At 43.1% G+C, this 18,204-nt stretch overlaps 1 protein-coding gene across 1 annotated transcript in view; it reads left to right on the top strand.

Moving 5' to 3' along the window:
* PGM5 (phosphoglucomutase 5) overlaps positions 1–12,086 on the top strand; it is a 64,130-nt gene extending 52,044 nt beyond the window's left edge. Inside the window, exon 11 of the mRNA XM_066616499.1 lies at positions 11,373–12,086. Coding sequence (XP_066472596.1) covers positions 11,373–11,462 — 90 coding nt within the window. The 3' untranslated portion in view covers positions 11,463–12,086. The remainder of the gene's footprint in view (positions 1–11,372) is intronic.
* The last annotated feature ends 6,118 nt before the right edge of the window (positions 12,087–18,204 follow it).

Raw genomic sequence — 18,204 nt, 5'->3', positions numbered from 1 at the left:
TTTTTTTCCTAAATTGATTTTTAAAATCACTAACTGCCAGCTAATGACCACCATTGTATATCTAATTGGTTGTTGGTCAGCAAGTCACTAAGTGACGCACAGCCATAGTTGCTGCTTGAAGTCTAAACATATGGTACCAGTTCCATGCATCAAGCCATTTGTGTGAATTTCTGTGAATTTCCAAGATAATCCTTTTGCCAATGACGCACCACTTCTTTTGGCTTGAATTGCCATTATGTATTAATTAGGCCTAAGATAAACTTATGCAAGGCAGGCCAGCCTCTCTCTGACTGCAGGCAGGAAAGAAATGGAAAGATAGAAAGCAGGAGAATTTGCTTATAAAATTTGCATAAACATTCAAATCGCATTATAAAGAAATTAACACACCAAACACTGAAACTAGGACTTTCAGAGAGAGTTAAGAGAAAGTGTCTGAGTGGCCTTTCCCCAGCTTTTCTGCAGTCATCTGATGTTATATTTAGGAGCTGAATTGGAGATTCGCTCTGCTGGGCCTCTGTGTTGTGGCTACTGCTGGCTCATCAGTCTTAGTTAAGTGCCACATTTGCTCCAACAGAAGAGCAATCTGGTGTCTTAAAGACTAATAATTCTGTTTTGACATAAGCTTTCATGAGCCAACCCTATGTTGTCAGATGCATGAAGTGGTAACCTTGGTGCATGAGTATATACAGGTCCAGCATCATAATCTGTGGATTTGTTATCTGTGGAACATTATATTCGTTCTGAACCTGTGGTCAGGGTTTAGAGGACCTGAGCTCTGCAATGCAACCAGAGATGTTCTCCAGTTGCATCCAGGAGCCTTTCTGAGGCCTGTAGAGGCCGCACACAACCTCTATAGTCCTCAGAAAGCTGTCCAGGGGTCCTAGAAGGGCATTTGCTGTTTTTGGCTGAAAATGGCACTGAAACCAATGCAACTCATTTCTAAATAAATATGGTTAGAGCAAACTGTACATCACTGGCTATTGTAATTGATTCCTTCTCCACCTCTCTCTGTGTCTTAGAATGTATACTAAGAATACTTGTACTGGCATGTTCTAAAAGATTTGGGACATTATGGCACAAATCTGGCCCCAGATTTACCAGGAACCAATTCCCACGGCACATTGGCTGACTGCCTTATGTTGTTCCTGGGAGATCTGGCAGCACACCTCCTGAGCTCAGGCAAGGAGGTTGGGCTACAGGCACAACAAGCATAGCCCAGGATGGGAGTGATACTTGACCTAAGGAATGGGGTGGAGCAGTTTATGGGGCCTGATGAGGCTATATCTAATGAGCCAGATAAAAGCCCAAGCCTATGTTGAGCACACTGCTGGCTCCACACTTGGGAGGGTTACTTGTCCCGAGGTCCAGTTTCCTTCAAGGAGGCAATTCAACCATCCTGGCTAGAGAAGGAAGAGGGTGAGGGGGGGGGAACCCCTCCTTGCTGTTACTCTGAGGCCCTGTGGTGGCATCTCTCTGATCTGGCCCCAGGGAGAGTTGATCCTGGCTATACCTGCCTTAAGGCCTGTTTGACCCCTCTGCGCAGCCACCCCTCTATAGCAAACTTTAACTCTTTGGCATGGGTTTAAATAGTTGCTTCTTCCCTATGAGATTTGTATCATGACCAGGTTTCTTGGGCTGAGACCTTGGTTAGGTACATGATGTGAGATTGTGTCTTCCTATGTAAGAACATGGGGGAAAAGAAAAAGAGCAGGAAATGCCAGTCAATCAAAACTTCTGTCCTGAAGAGAAGCCTAGATGTTTTTCCTTCTTCTTTCTCTTTACTAGCATACTAATAAAAATTAAAATTTAACATTTTTAAAATAACTTCTTGTCAAGCTAATTTGTCTGGAGAATTACTTAGCTAATGCATCCCAGTGACTCGTCACAATAATATTACAGTTGGGAAACAGATGCCAAAGTCCAAGCAAGTTCTGGATTCCTTGTAAGGAAGAAATGTGAAGCTGCTTGAGAGCCCGCTTGTATTTATAAACAGAATCTTTCTGAAGAGGAATTAAGGGTTGAGGGAGCATTTCAGCAGAGTGCAGCCAACATTTGCAGTATCATACTTGCTTTACCATTTGACCTCTTTGGTGGGAAACTTTATGAGATGGTCCTTTCTGGAGAATAAATGTTCAAAAGCATCTGACACTTTCAGGGTGATGACAGTTACATGTCAAATGAGTAGCTGGGTTTAATCTTGTTCGCAGAATGGCTATCATCATTGCACAATTGTCTTTACTCCCTAGTGCAGAGTAGTAATTTGGGCTATTGTGAAAATTGGTCATCCAGAAAAGTATATAAACACTTCTGAAAGCAGAATTGCTTGTTATAAGCAAGGCCTGAATCAAAAAGGACTTGCGTCATGGGAAGAGAGAGGGCTAACTCCTGATTTCCACTCCGGACACATCTGAGTGGGCCTGCAATGCACCTCTAATAGCTTTGCAGCCTGTGAAACACACAAGAGTAAGACCACATTTCCTGCCTAACAAGGCCCTGGCAGCAGCAGTGATACTTTTTCAGAAGATTTATTTTCTAAAGCATTGTGAGATGAACTGCAAAACAATAGGCAATGTTCTGCCAATGTGAAAGACTGAAGTATTCAAAACTCTTTGACCCACCTAATTAAGGCTAGGGAAAGCACCCTTATGTAAGAGGCTAGGCCCACACAAAGGACTTTTCCATGTTAATTGATAAAAGCAGGATAAAAGGAGGAGTGGAGGTGAACAAAGGAACAACGAAAAGGATATGATTTTCCTGTGCCTAATTAACATACTGTACTCTACAACTACAGCTGCCAAGTATTTTTACTGGTCCTGCTCATGTGCCTTTTAACAGCAGCCTTACACATGCGAGTTAGCTTGTGAAAGATTTTTTCATCATTTTATCTCTATGCCAGAAAAAACTTCACCTATCAAATGTTAAAGGCACAGGAGCAAGGCCAGTAAAAAAGTTACCAACCCTAGCTGTTAACAGGAATGCAGTCTATCATTTGTGAACCACATTAATAATATCTTCAAATCTCCCTTTCTTAAAATGTCAGGACAATTGGAGTTTTGAAATTCCAGGGCTGTTGCTCCCCATAAAATGTCTAGACACCTTCATTTCTCTAAATATTCTTGGTTGACAGAACAATGTCTGTTACTTTGGTTAGTCCTAAATAAAGCATTCCCTGACTTTAGATATTGCAGACTAGCTTGCTTGTCAATGAAAATATGTAGGGAGCACTTGAGGGTTTTATATATCTGAAAGATTCATAGACAATGAATCCTTAATCCTGTGGGTTTGGGACCCAGATTTGACTTAATATGGGTCCCAACCAGGATGACCAGATACAATGGAGGACAGAGCCACTACCTATAATCATTGTAAAGAAGAGGAAATAGTGGCAGGTGCAGCTTTTTAAACCCTTCCATGTTGACCTACACCTTCCCAAATTTCCTCTTCTATACAATGGTTAAAGACACTCTGTCCTCCATTGTATCTGATCACCCTGGTCCCGAACCACGTCTGGAGGGCCTCACTGAATCGCCCAGATGCAACTGAAGTGCCTTCTGGTCACATCTGGGAAATGTTCTGAGGTGCAGGGAGGCAATTCTGGTCATCATTGGAGGTCCTCTGAGGGCCCGTGCCTGTGGATTTTAGTATGAGTGGGTTTGGTGTCCACAGGGGCTTCAGGAATGGATACCCCCGCAGATACCGAAGGCCAACAGCATGTGGAATTATTAAATTGATTAAAATAAAATTAATCATAATGATATCCAATAATTGCCATATTAATAGTTTTCTTTTATTCAAAATACTAGAAATATACAACACAATCTTAGTGACATTGCAGAAGCATCCAGTCCTTGTATGAACAATTAGAATTCCAGATTCCTTTCATTCTAAGTTGAGCTGTCTTGCTTCACCCCTTTTTCCATTACCATTTTTCTTGCTTAAGCAGCAAATTGAAAAGGAAGGCAAATTATGCTGGTTATCAAACTGATCGATTTTAGTGCATTATGAATTTTATCAATACACTGTGCACAAGTTCACTTTCATCAAAAGCAGAGGAATAATCTTTGTGTGAGATAAACAAATTCACCTGGTCAAAATTCCATCTGTATAGAGAATGGATCTCTATTTTTGAAACTCACCCGGTAAACTTCAGTCACAAGCATGAGGCTGTATCCAGCAATTTGGTCCAGTTCAAATTAGAACATTGATGTGTACGTACTACTTGTTATAATATAATGTAGGCATCATTTTTAAAAAATTTTTCCAGCCACTACAAGATTTAATCCGGGTAATCTATACACCATTTATTTATTTATTTAGAAGGTGTGCTATCCCACCTTTCCAGTCCCCAAAAAACTCTAGGTGGCTTACAGAATTAAAACAATCAAAAAATGAGCAAATTAAACAATGAAAACAACCATACCAATGTTATGGATGTCAAAATGTGGGTACTGTATATCTTAGTACTTGCCTGGTCTTTTGTAGTGTTGTACAGGATCGAAAGAGACCACTGACACCAAGCTAAGTTTAAGGCTTTTATTAGGAGGAATGGAACCTGAACCAAACAAATCAAAATGACCTTGTTCCAAATTCCCCGAGGACCTGAGGCAGGCAGGCAGGCTCGAGGCAGCAGGACTTGAGGCAAGCCAGGCAAAGGCTGGGTGGTTGTTCCCTTCTCTGGTTCTCAGAGGCTCTCCTAGGGGCTCCTTCCAACAGCTATCTCCTCAGCTCTCCCTCAGAGCTCAGGTTTCAGCTCCGCTCTGCAGCTTGGTCTCTCCCAGCTCGCTCCTCGCAGCTTCTCTTCCTGGAGGTCTCCGCAGCTTGATCTTCCAGCTCTTTCTCTGCAGACACTCCCCAAAACTCCTCACAGCAGCTCTGTGGCTTGGTCGCTGCAGTGCCCAATCTTGAAGCTCCTCTCTGCAGCTTTCCCTGGTGGTCTCTGAGCCCTCTGTGCTGGTACAGCCCCTTTTATACCCTCAGTGGCTCTGCACACACAGCCCTCTACCTTTCTTTTGATGGTACTGCAGCCTTTTTGCACATGGCACTCAAGTCTCCTGCTCAGCCCCTCCCAGTCCTCCTCCTGTCTCTCCAATGCAGCAGTTTTCGATTTGGTCCTCCAGCTCTCAAGGGCTTGTTACAAAGGCCTCAGCAAGTGAGCCTATTGGCTCAGACAAAACTTCTTACTATTGGCTGAGACAAACTCATACAGACTGTCTATTGGCTCATAAAAAGCATAGCTACGATCCCACCAGGCCAAGTTACAGCAGTCAACTGGGGAGCCAGAGAAACCTGTGGAAGGTAGTTTAATGTTCTTTCTTTAATGGGCCGCATAAGCATGTCAATTGCCTCAAAATGAGGTTTTGTCATAAAACCTTCTGGCAATAGGGAAGGATATAGGAAAGAGAATAAATGAATGATGTGGAACAGTTGTTCTCAAATTCTTAGCACCAAGACCCACTTTTTAGAATGACAATCTGTCCAGAACCCATCAAAAATGATGTCATTAACCTGGAAGTGATGTCATGGCCAGAAGTGACATTATCAAGCAGGAAGTACTTTCCTGAGAATGCAGCAAGCACTGAAATTGTGCCATTTTCCCTAGATAGGCAGGCTATAAATAAATAAATTAATTAAAATGAGTAATTAGAAATCATTAAAGTAAAATAACTAAGGGGAGATGAGATGGGAAAGCCCGCCCTGTTCCACCAAGTGAATTCATGCTGTTGCCTGCCTGCAAAAACCTTAAACCTACCGACCCCCCAGAAAACCTTAAGATTTTCAGACCTATCCAATGCCCAGTTCAATTTAAGTTCTTATATTTAAGCCAGTAACGTGTGATTTGGGACAAAATCAATTTTAAATCCAACATGTTATTTGTTTGGGCTTGATTGAGATTCAAAGCTTCCCTCTAAGCAGCATGAAAAACTCAGAATGATGAGGAGAGGAAATGAGACTCCACTGGGGGGTGTGGCAACCTGTACAGAATCTGTAAAATAACAACCCTTTCCAATCAAGCAGTGATTCCAAACTTATTAGCACTGGAACGCACTTTTTAAAATTACGTGCCCTCAGGACCCACCTAGATTTACAAAACTAAAACAGAAAAAAGTCTGACCAGCTCAAGCCTCTTTTTACTATACTATGGGGGGGGGGGCTGCCTTCAGGAGCACTTGTTGAGGTCCACGTGTAAAGGATCGAGATTCTGGTAGCCTTGCACTCCCCTTTGCCTGGCCTTCCACCTGAGCTAAGGCATGTTTGCTTATTCATGAGTAAACACGAACGTATGGCTTAGTTTTGCTTTCCATAGGGCTCAATGCATTTGTCAGCTTGGCGGGAGGGACTTCCTTCTCAGGTGTTTTTTGGGAGCTGCGTTCAGCGGATCAGACCCATTCTGACCCATCAGATTCCTCTTGGACTGCCCTTCTCAATGGGCCAAGGCATGGACATCTACTCATGAGTAAACATGTATTATCACTCAGTTTCACTTTCCATAGTGTTCAATGCATCTTGCTCGTCTGCTATCAGCTTGTCAGTTGCAGCTTTGTGACCCACCCACAATCAGGTTGTGACCCACAGTTTGAGAAAACCTGGCTTAGAATAAGGCAACCTGTTCTGTGCATTTCAGGAGGGAGTTCATACCCTTGCATCATGCGCAAAGAAAATAAAAAGAATCCTGCTGGTCAGACCAAGGGTTTGTTTAGTGTAGCATCTTGATCAAATCCTTTATCATTCTTGTGCCCTTGCATAGACCTTTTCCAACTATTATATCCATTTTGAGATGGAGCAACCAGAACTGCATACTCCATTACAAATGCAGCCACCTCATAGCTGTCTAAAAAGGCATTGTGATAACAGCTGTCTTGTTTTAATATTCCCAATTATTCCTAGCATGGAATGCAACATTTTCACAGCTGCTGCACACTGAGTTGATGTTTTCATTGACTACCTAAGGGTTACTACTTCAGATCTAAGTGATTTAATATGAAGCACATCCCTTTCAATTACTTTAAAAGGAAAACAGCTCATACCCTCCTGCCATTCTCAGTGAATCTAAACAATCCACAGCTGTTTGTTGCATTTTGTGCTTAATTCAAAAATAGACCACAATCCAGCACAGTTAAGCTAATTTACAGCCCAATCCTACCTGGCACCCAGAGGGACAGCAGGGCCAAAATGGCGACCACTGTATCCAACAGGCACTGGGAAGCCTCCAGAGGTCTCCTCAGGGGAAGGGGACATAAGTCCCCTTCCACTGAGGAAAGCCCCAAACCCCATAATGGGGCTTCTTACGTCTGCACCAGCTATTTTCCCAGTGCAGGCTTGAGAACCTCCTTGTCAGCCTTTGCAGCACGATTCAAAGGATAGGATTGGGTGGAAGAGGCCTCCACCAGTCCCACTCCCCTCCTGGATTGGTTCCTCCTCTGCCCTTGAACGTCTCTGCAAAAGGCCACATCACCACTCAGTACTCTTACCTTTTTCTGGACTGCTGCACGGTGTTCTCCATCCAGCGCTGGGCTCAGTGCCAACTGGCACTGACCCAATGCTGGTGCTCTCTACTTCAAAGATGCTGTAAATGTGCTTTATGGCATGTTTAGGATACCCAGTGCCAGTACTGGAGCTCAGCACTATTGCTCTGTACTTGATTGTGACTTTGTGTGTGTGTGTAAAAATCTACAAAATTTGCTTTATGACTGACCCTTATGGAACCCTTCCTGTGGTGCATACTAATGAGCCCATCATCAGCTCATTTGATCATTACAACCTTTGTGTGCCTTTTATCAGATAAATATGCAGAACTTTGGACTTTTATGCATTGTCACAAATTATTATATTTATCAAGCCAAATGGTTACACTGCTAAACTTAGTTGTATCAGGCTGTTCCAGATTTAATTTAGATGAAAAAAGATAATAGGATAATAAAACGGTTACTGTGTATTTTTGAATCAATATCTGAACTATTTTTAGCTATATTTTATTGCCCAACCTCATTTGATTATTTTTGAACTGTACAGTGTGTACAGATGCACATGCTAGTAAGTCTGAACATGTCTGTCAGGGGAAAGGACTCTTAGGAGAAGGCAGGCTGACCGAGGCAAGTATTTCCTTGTGGTTAGCACACAGATACCACTTCCTGCTTTTCCTTTCCTGGATGACCAACTTAGCAGGGAAAATCCTTAGTCAACTGCATCTGCTGCTACCATCCCAAGCTCCAGAGACCAAGCAAAGGAAGGCTGTTGGGCGGGGGAGGGTAAAAAAAATCCTCTCATTGAGAAACAAAATCCCAGGGGTTCTTACTAAAAATCAAACAAACAATTTCATATGTAGGGCAAAGAGTATGTAGGACTATCGTATGACAGTCCACTGAATTAACTGTGAACATTGACCAGGCAGGCAAGGCATAGAAACATAATTTTTTTTTTTTTTAATATGAGTGAAAACAAAAAACAATTAATGTGGAAAAGGCAGAAAGTACAAGCAGGTTGATGGAAAATGCCTGAGCTTGGCTGGAAAGTATAAAGAACATTTTTCACCAAATGAGTGCAATAAACTTCAGGAACCTACAATGACTTAGCAAACCAGGAGAATAACATAACATAATCTGAATTAGCATTATATGGCTTAAATTACTTACATTGCTCAAGGAAACCTCAGGTATTTCACTCATGGTTGAGAGAGTGGGTGCTCCTCTCTAAGCTCCCAATGAATGGATCACTCACGTGATTGGTAAAGAACACCACCCACTTCCTGTGGGCTAGGAAACTTTGAGATGATGATGGCAGATCAAGGTGCCTGATGGGAGGAGTGGTATCCTCTGGGGTTACTTCATTCTACCCCATTGGTTTCAAACTCTCAGGGAGAGTTTGAACTGCAGTAAATTCTTGTGGGGGGGGTCACTGAGGGGGCTGCAGGGACTGGGATGCACTCACCAGTCCCTATAACAGCCTTCCTGGGGTGCGGGGAGCCCTGTGCAAGGGTCTGCAGGGCTCCCCAGGTCTTGAGAAGTGAAAGTGCAGTGATCATGCGCCACTTCCGCAAAACCGGAAGTGGAACACAGTAGCTGCACTTTCACTTATCAGGATCTGGGGGGGCCCTGCAGACCCTCGCGCAGGGCTCCCTGAACTCCTGGGAGGCTGCTGCAGGGACTGGTGAGTGCATCCCAGTCCCTGCAGCCCCCTGAGTGACTTGATCCTGGGGATCACGTTGCTGCCTTCCCCCGCCCCTTAAGGGATAAGTGGCCAGGGCTCACAGGCTAGGGCATTGCAATGCTCCAGTTTGAAAAGCCCTGTTCTACCCCTTGAACCATGACAGACAAGTTTGCTACCCAATGAGCAAGGTAGCTTGATTGCTAAGTAGGAGATTGACCCTTGAATCCACACCTAGCACATGGCTATTTTGGAATTGTGTTTTTCAAACAAAGATGGTTCCTTAGGAATTTTTTGCTGCTGAACTTCACAGGTAACCATGCTTAAAGGTGCAAGTAAGAACAAAAGCATTTGTCGAAAGAAGTATTTCTTTCCCAACACATGTCAGTATTTCTCAAAAGCTTATTGAGGGTTATTTCACTGGATGGTTATTTAAGGCCAACCATTTCAAGCAAAAATGGCTTATAAAGATTAAGAGCAACATGTCTTCCAGCTTTCAGCTGGAAGCTATCAGCCATGTTTGTGAACCTGATTCTTGAATTGCTTTTGACATATTCTATAGAAATGTAAATTAACTGCAGCACTCCCTGACCTTGTGATGAAAATGCAAAGTGACCTTTTATATTGAGTCAGACTTTTGGTCAACAGTACAGTTCTCCATAGTTACAGGCAGGGGTCTTTCCTAGCCCTACCCGGAGACACCAGGGATTGAACCTGGGACCTCCTGCATGCAATGCATGTAGCCTGTCATTGAACTGTGGCTCCTTCTGAAATAGTGTTGTATTTCATTTCTGCACTGAACAAGCTTCCCTCTGTGTGTATGGCCAATATTCTACAGCTGCAGCTGTTTAGCTTTTCATCTTATCTTGGAGAAAGCTCTCTCAAACTAATTGTGGTTAATATTCAAGCACATCTGAGGTTCCACTGGTTGGCAGCAGATTCCTACTCAGTAGGGTGGGACTCAAATGATAATCACCATCATAACCACCACGTTGAATTATAGGATGTTTCTGATGGGTGTGTTGATTTTGTGTGTGAGAGAGAAATCGAAGGCAATGAGACCAATGCTAACTTCTTGCAGATGGCACTGCATCCTGCTGTATAAGACTTTCCTATCCCCAGTAGAGCTTGCAAAAATATAAATCCAAACATTGGCAAGGACAGTGCTTGGAGATGATTTTTTTTTTTTAATGTCATCCCTGGAGATCGTATTGTTTGTGTGGGAGGCAGCACTGAAAATTCCCACAGTTTGTTCTTTATTATTTAAAGGTTTTTGGAACATTTTTTTTCTTGGAGAGCAGAATTAATTTGCTTATTCAAGAAACAAAATTGCTGTATGGACTTGTATTTGTTGCCTTAGCAGATCATAAAGCATGTAGTAAATAAAGCAGACTACATGGATTAAGGTTTGGGAGAAAGGCTGCTCATTTGAATAAGGCTTTAACAAGCAAACTGACAAGGTTTTATTTGTATGATCCCTTGTTGGAATTCCTAGCATCACATACGGACTGGCTGCCCTTTCAGCATTTCCCCATTTGCGTCCTGAGGTTATGTCCAAAGTGCTGTGCATTGGGGATTACATTCATACTGATCGTATATAAGGGCTGTGATTTTGGTGATTAGATACAGAACAAAAGTACGGTAAAAGAGAACATTCTGGGAGCCTGAACAAGTAATGCAGCTGGTTTATTTCCAGTTGAGGCTGGGCATGTGATTCCAGGCACACATTCTTGGCTGTTGGGCCACCCAAATCAGCTCCTAGTTTTTAAAGTGAATTACGATGATCAGATTAACATAGACCTGCAACAATACTTTCAGCACAATTCTGACAAAAGTTAAATGCCTCACATTTCTGGATTACATGGATTGGAACATTATACTGAAACACTCTAACAACTTGGAACTGTATAGGACCAGGCAAGAATAAATTGTAATTTTTGATTAGAGTCCCCCAAAGTGGTTTTCTTCATACAGCGAGATGTAATTTCATATATATGCACACACTTGTATTTCCATATACTTCCTACACTGCTCTCAGAACCCTTTTGGCTGAAGAGCAGTGAATAAGTTCTCCAAACAAAGAAAATTAGTATATGAGTTGCTGCTGATTAAGAATAATGCTCACATCTTTGTGCTCACAAGCACAAATAATGCTTTATCTTTCTTTTAAAACGTGTTATTGTCATTTCTTTGCCTAACTTGCCATTTTCCTCTTTTCCTTTTCTTTTTAGGCTGTCCTGAGTCCTCTCATAGCAATTGCACTGAAAATATCTCAGATTCACGAGAGAACAGGTCGCAAGGGTCCTACAGTTATCACCTGAACCAAAGAATCACCACTAACCTTGGGCCAAAAACGAGAGGGCACAGGAGAAAGGAGACCTTGCCCAACCATGCCAACTGTTTGTGCCTTGTATTACTCTAAGACAGTGGTTCTCAAAATTTTTCAACTGGCAGCTCCCTTCACCTACTGGGCCATTGGCCATGGCTCCCCATTAGGGCTAAAATCTTATACATTGTATATAGGGTGTCAGGTTTTTTGCCAGGATTCTGTGGCTCCCCTGGCTGGTTTCATGGCTCCCTGGGAAGCCACGGCTTACAGTTTGGGAACCACTGCTCTAAGGGTTGGGGGGGGGGGTAGAATTCATATTCAACTTCCTTATTCTGCTAAGATGACAGTGCATTTACTTCTGTACTATGACTTCACTATCTTCTTATACACAAAAATTGAGAGAGAGAGAGAGCGCTGCTTTGTATCAAGCATTTTACAAGATGCCAGCATGAAAGAAAATATTCTGATGTTCTCCAACTTCTCCTGCATTTGGAAAGCAGATATGGTCCATATGTAGCCTTTCTTTGGACTTTGGTGCCATGCACAGGCTCCTGTTATTATTTTGATAATCTTAGTTTTAATTTTCAAAAAGTAAAAAGCTCTCTTGGTAACTAAAGTGATAGTGTGAAGTAGTACTTTCAAAAGGATCAGGAGTACTTTCAAAAGGATCAGGAGAAAATAACTCTTGGTTCCCTTGTATTTTCTAAATGGATCTTTTGGGTGTAATAGGCTAATTCAAGATTTTGAACTAAAAATATTAAGGCTGTTGGTCACTCCAGCTGACTGAAAGACTCAGCTGCTGAGAGGAGACTTGTCATTCTACCAAAGATGCCACAAATAGTTTCCTTTGTGTGAGATGCCCCATGCAGCACAGGGTCAAAGCAAAGCCGCTTGTGTATAGAAACTGCAGGTGTGGGTGCCTTAACCAGTACTTGCTGTAAATGTGTAGCATGATCCATTGCATGACTTTTTGGAAGTAAGTCCCACTTCATTCTATAGGACTTAATACCATGAAAGTGTACCTAAATGTTGAAGTTTCAAAATGAGATACAAATTAGAACTTTCAGTATACCCTGCTGCTGCCATTTTGAGAGAAGAACCCTATGCATGCCTACTTAGAAGTAAACACCATTGTTTACTTCTAGAGAAGTATAGGATTGCTGCACTCCTGTGCACACTTACCTGGGAGTAAGTATCATTCAACTCAATGGGCTATACTTCTAAGAAGACATACATAGAATTGCACCGTGACTTTCCCAGCCAAGTATCATTCAACTCAATGGGCTATACTTCTAAGAAGACATACATAGAATTGCACCGTGACTTTCCCAGCCAAAGTTTCACATGTACTAAGCGCAAGTTATGTGCCAGCTGAAGCCTGGCATGTGCTACATTCATGACTTTTGAATTTAAAAGGTGAAGGAAGTCAATATGCAACTAGCTTTTTGCACAAATCCGTATCAACACAAATGCTCTGCACATGTGGCTTAAGTGCTTGTGATAAAAAAAAAGTGCGATGGCTTTTCCCTCCACCCTATTCCCTTCTAAACCTTCCTGTATTCAAATATGACATTATATTTTCCTATGTTTTAAAGTTAACCCCATTTAAAGCAGTTAACTGTTTTACTTGTGCTAAACAATACTGAAGGAAATTTTTCTCTTAGTATTTATCTGCTGCAGCTGCCTTGGCAGAGATCCAAGTCTTCTATGAGGTTTTTCTGTTTTTGGAAGGAAACTGCTGGAGTTCCCTTTTCCTCCCCCCCCCTTTAAATAAATGAGCTATTATGAATTAGATTCAACATGATACTATCTCTGAAGATCAGCTTGCATTCCACTTCTTTTCACATGAGTGGCAGTTGGCAAAGTCAAACTTTTTATACTGGAAGGTTCCCATAATCACTTTAAAAAGCCAGTGTTGAATTGAAAGAATCTAGCAGAAATGTTTCTACATGGAGAGGTCATTCTGCATGTAATTAATTGGCACTGCGCTCTAGTTACATGATGGTGCAATAACAGAATGTTCTGCTTAGTAACATTTCCAGCATATTGCTTTGAACTCGGATTGGCTTTTTAAAGGACCATATGACCTCATGTATTAGATATCATACCAAGGTTAGTCCTCAGAGATTAAATCTAGGCATCTAAACCCAAAGAAATCTCAGATTCTTTCACAAATCCTCCAGAAGACGTCAGTCTCCTGTGTGACATTTCCCCAAGTGTTGTGTTCATGTGACTTCTTGACAAAGTTATTTAAAAAAATACATTATAAATGACCCACAGGTCTCAGGTACAACTTCTGTTCCACAGGTACCCCTATGATCCCCTTAAAAAACCTTATCAGTAACCCAGAGAGATCGCATCAGAAGCAGTCCTTAACAAAGACCATAACCTTAAAACAGATTATTTCCAGCTCTGCACAGTGGAACACTCACTTGGCAGACTGCAACTTTGTTCTTGCTTCTCTCAGCCTCTTGGGACTACAATAACTGTGTGGCAGGCATTTAAGCCCCTTAACCTTTTCCAGGGCCATTTATACCACAGCAGTAGCTTGGTTCTTTTCTCAGTGCCTTAAATGTAGGAAAGAGCTGGAAAAGACCAACAGAATGGGTGTGGAAGCAAGAGGTCTTAATTAAAATATGTTCGTTAGAGTGTGTTGCACTTGTCATCTTTGCACAGTTCCAGTTAAATAAATATCTACCCTGTTTTGCAAGGGCTTCTTTTAACAAGAACAAACTGTAGCCTGCTGTGACAGACAAGAGTGTTGTGATTGTGAGGGTTGTTTTTTTTGAGGGCATAGTATTCAAGGGAGTCTATCCCTAATGAAATGTCAGCTGTGGTTGCCCTTAAACTACTGTATAATGAATTGTATGACGTTTTAGAAATACTTCTCTAATTCATTTAGCTGCCTGAAAACCTACCAGATGCTTTACCAGAGGGTCATGGGATGAGTCATCAAGGAACAGATGGGGCAGATAAGAGAGGGTACCACAGGCTGTTCTTGTGCCTATAAAAGAATAGCACAGCTCAGCCACAAGACCCTGAACCGATAAGAACTCTTTGTGCATGTGAACTCATTTGAATGTTTTTATTCTTGGGGAACAGAGGTGTGGCTGCTTGTCATTTGTCAAGGAGGCTTTGCGCAATCTGACACTAGTACAATTCATTGCAATGGCCAAGTGTTCCTTTTTAGTGCAATTTTAATGCCATTGTGCTTTACAAAACTCATTTGGTTTCTTCTGATTTTTGTCAAAACTTGCAATGACATTTAATAACGTGGAATGCCGTATGTATGCCTTGCATGAAACCACTGATGCTAAGACACGGCTCGCTCTAATTCAACACAAACCTCCTTTTAGCTGCGTCTATGTAAATGAGGCATGGATTGTTTCCTCACTTCTAAAAGCACAGTGTTTTATTGCAGTATTATTAAACATCTTTTTTTCTAAATCAAATGAAGTTTTATGGTTCCTTTTTAGATAACGCTAGTATGCCCGTGGCCTATAGGCAGTAAATGTACTTTAGCAGTAAATGGCTGATTTGCCTTGAAGTCAAAATGTGTTTTCTGCATAAGCAGGTGCCACCTCAGTTCCTCTGGTGGCTGTTAGCTTTTTTTCCTGTGATGTCACAGAGGCCTGTGGGCTAAACATCTGAGTACTGAGTATAACTTCAGAAAATGTATGCCCAGGCCTTTTCAGACACTGTGCTGACATCGCATGGACGCTGGCATTAAGCCCATCATATGCTAAGTCCACCTAGGCAATGCCACACCAGTGCAGCCTTCCCTACTAGTTACACTGTTGTAGCCCAAAAATGCCAACAGTTTCCATGGAAATCCAGACACACCCCATAACCTACAGGCCTTGTCCTGACATCAGGGCATCATCCATACATCATCAATGTGATCAGTGGCATAACTCACTGCCCCGGAGGCAGTGATGTCATGACATCACATGATAGAGTGACATCACTTCCAGGTTCTCCATGAGGGAGGGGGAGCTGGCAGATTTGCATACTCCCATTCTCCTGTGAAGGCTCCCCTTTAAAGAAGGAAGGGGTACAAAGCAGCCAACAGAGTCTGAGGGGCATTCACCTTTGTTAGTGAAGTGCCCATTGGAGGTGCCCTTCAGGCTGCACCCTAGTAATGGCTCTGGATGTGAAGTCCTAGGAGCCAGTCACTGCATCTACCTAGCCTCAATGCCAGTGGTCAGTATGAACAGACCAGGGAGTAGGGACATATGCACAGCCAATGAGCAGTCAATATTGGGGGGTGCCCCCCTGCTGACTACTGGGAATTAACAGCACAATATTAGCAACACCAAAGAAGGGGCAAAAGCAAAGACCTGCTAGGAACCCCTGCACGAACACATCCAAGGAATACCTTTTTGACTAATGCCCAGGAAGGGTAGACAGACAGCTCCCTCAGAACAGAAAAGTGCTCTAAACCCACAAGTCTCCCCATAGTTTGAGTCCTTGTGTGGGCATTCATCATCACCTTTTGCCAACGGAAGGAATGGGACAGGTCACAAGGGCAAAACAGAATGCTGGTAGTTCACTGCACAAAGACACAGGCCGGAAGTCTGGCAAGACAAGTTTAAGCCCAGCTGTGATGTTCTCTCACCAGCAAGGCACTCATCTTTGGCATGACTGTCCTGAAACAAGCATAGCAGGGACAAAAGAGAGGGGAGCAGTTTGAGAAACCACATCAGATACTCTACAAAGCTAATTGCTAACCACCCAACCACAGCAGGAGCCAGGCAAAGAGCACTATATCTGGCATTTAACACCAACCTGGGAGGTGATAGCACATGGATCTATCAGCAGGAATGTTGCATAGGCCAATCACTGGATCAGCAGTGGCCCACCCATCTAGCCACACCCATACTTACCCCATGCCTTTTGATGCATTGCTGTTGATGGTGTGGCTGTTGGTATGCTGTCCCCCTGCTGCTGCCCACTAGATACCATGGCAGCGGAGAACAGTGGGCTTAAGATCACTGAGGAACATCTCCCTCACAGCTCAAGAAGTCATGGAGTGAGGATGCTGCAGACCTTGAGAATAGAGCCCCTCCCTGAGTTCCACCCTGAGGTCAGCTGAGGTAAGGAGCAACTAGGGTGCATAGAAGGGACCCCTATCTGCTAACAAAGAGACAACAAGGGAGGTCCAGCCTAAGGAGTGTCATTAGACTGTGTCAGCAAAAGAGCAGCATGTGAAAGAGAAACAAATATGTGGGGTTGACAACCATCTCATCCCAGCAGGCCGTTTTGCCATTGCACGTTATCCAACAGATGGCCAATTAACAGATGCCTGTGAGGTCTGGCTTCACCAGCTGTTTCACTGTCTGTCATGGAGTTTGCAAATCCACAGAGGCCTGACTGGAAGGACTAGGTCAGTAACTTCACCAAGCAGCTGACAGGGTCACACCAGTCCCTTCCAGCAGGTTGCTGGTTTCCCTTGGGGTCTGCACAGTGTCTTCAGCTGTGGGACAACTGCCTATGGGGATCAAGGTGGGACACAGAGAAAGTAACACAGAGAAAGGGGCTTGACAACAGCATCAGTCACGCTTGTCCCCTGGCTTGAGATGCAAACTTGGTGTTTATGAGGGAGAGTGGTACTACCAGAGTATACATGCAGTGGTGGTGCCTTGTAGTTCAGTGTGAGTATTGTGGTTTGAAACTTTACCTTTCCTTCTTGGGGGGAGGGGGGCAGCTGCAGTGGGACTCTGCAAAAGACCAATGTTCAGTTTTCTGTAGCAATTGTGCAGTCCCAAAAAGCAAAGGGGATTCTGATGCATCATGGGGGAAGGGGGTTTGCCATTCTAGAAGTACAACTCCAAAGATCTGGGCAGGAGGTCTGGTCTAGAGGGTAGAGCCTCCGTTAGCCCAAAGATAACATCAGAAGGTCGCTAGTTTGAGGACACCGGCAGCTCCCCGAAGGGCTGAGAATGGAGAAACCTTGAAGCAGCTGACAAGCCCAGCTGAGTGATTCCACCTGCTCTTGGTGTGAGCATGAAGTATCTTGGCTGCCCTCCATGTGAGAGACAGAGCTGCTTGTCAGCCTGCGTGGGAGAACTGGAGGCCAGAAATGAGACCAAACCAGGAAGATGCATTCTGAAATGTTGTTGGTTCTTGAAAGAGAGAACCTTTATGATTGTAAAAATCCCCTTGAGGGATTTAGAAATGCCTGCCTATGTAAACCGCCTTGAATAAAGTCAGAGGAGTAATCTGATGACCAGAAAGGTGGTATATAAATACAGAGTTATTATTATTATTATTATTATTATTATTATTATTATTATTATTATTTATCCCTTGGGCAATCAAAGGCCATGTTGTAACTTCAGGCTGGAAATTTGTCAAAGATGTATCAGAGAGATTTTAATATGGCTGTCAAGAGAGGTGGTTGAGTTTGGCTATGGGATTCTGAAAGTCAGAATCATTCTCATCCATGAAGTTCACTTAGGGCGCAATCCTAACCCCTTATGTCAGTGCTGGAAAGCATTCACATAAGGGCAATGCAGCTCTGAGGTAAGGGAACAAACATTCCCTTACTTTGAGGAGGCCTCCACGAGTGACACCCAACTGCGGGATGCAGCACACGTCCCATTGGCACCGCTGTGCCAGTGCTGGAAAGCACTGACATAAGGGGTTAGGATTGCGCTTTAAGTTGGTCTGAATCAGAGTTGCTGGCTCTCAGTTTAACCTTCCTTATAGTGCTGTTGTAAGGATAAGTAAGA

The sequence above is a fragment of the Tiliqua scincoides genome, chromosome 2 (genome assembly GCF_035046505.1).
Source record: "Tiliqua scincoides isolate rTilSci1 chromosome 2, rTilSci1.hap2, whole genome shotgun sequence".
Taxonomy (NCBI): domain Eukaryota; kingdom Metazoa; phylum Chordata; class Lepidosauria; order Squamata; family Scincidae; genus Tiliqua; species Tiliqua scincoides.
This window is presented reverse-complemented; position numbering and strand designations above follow the sequence as displayed.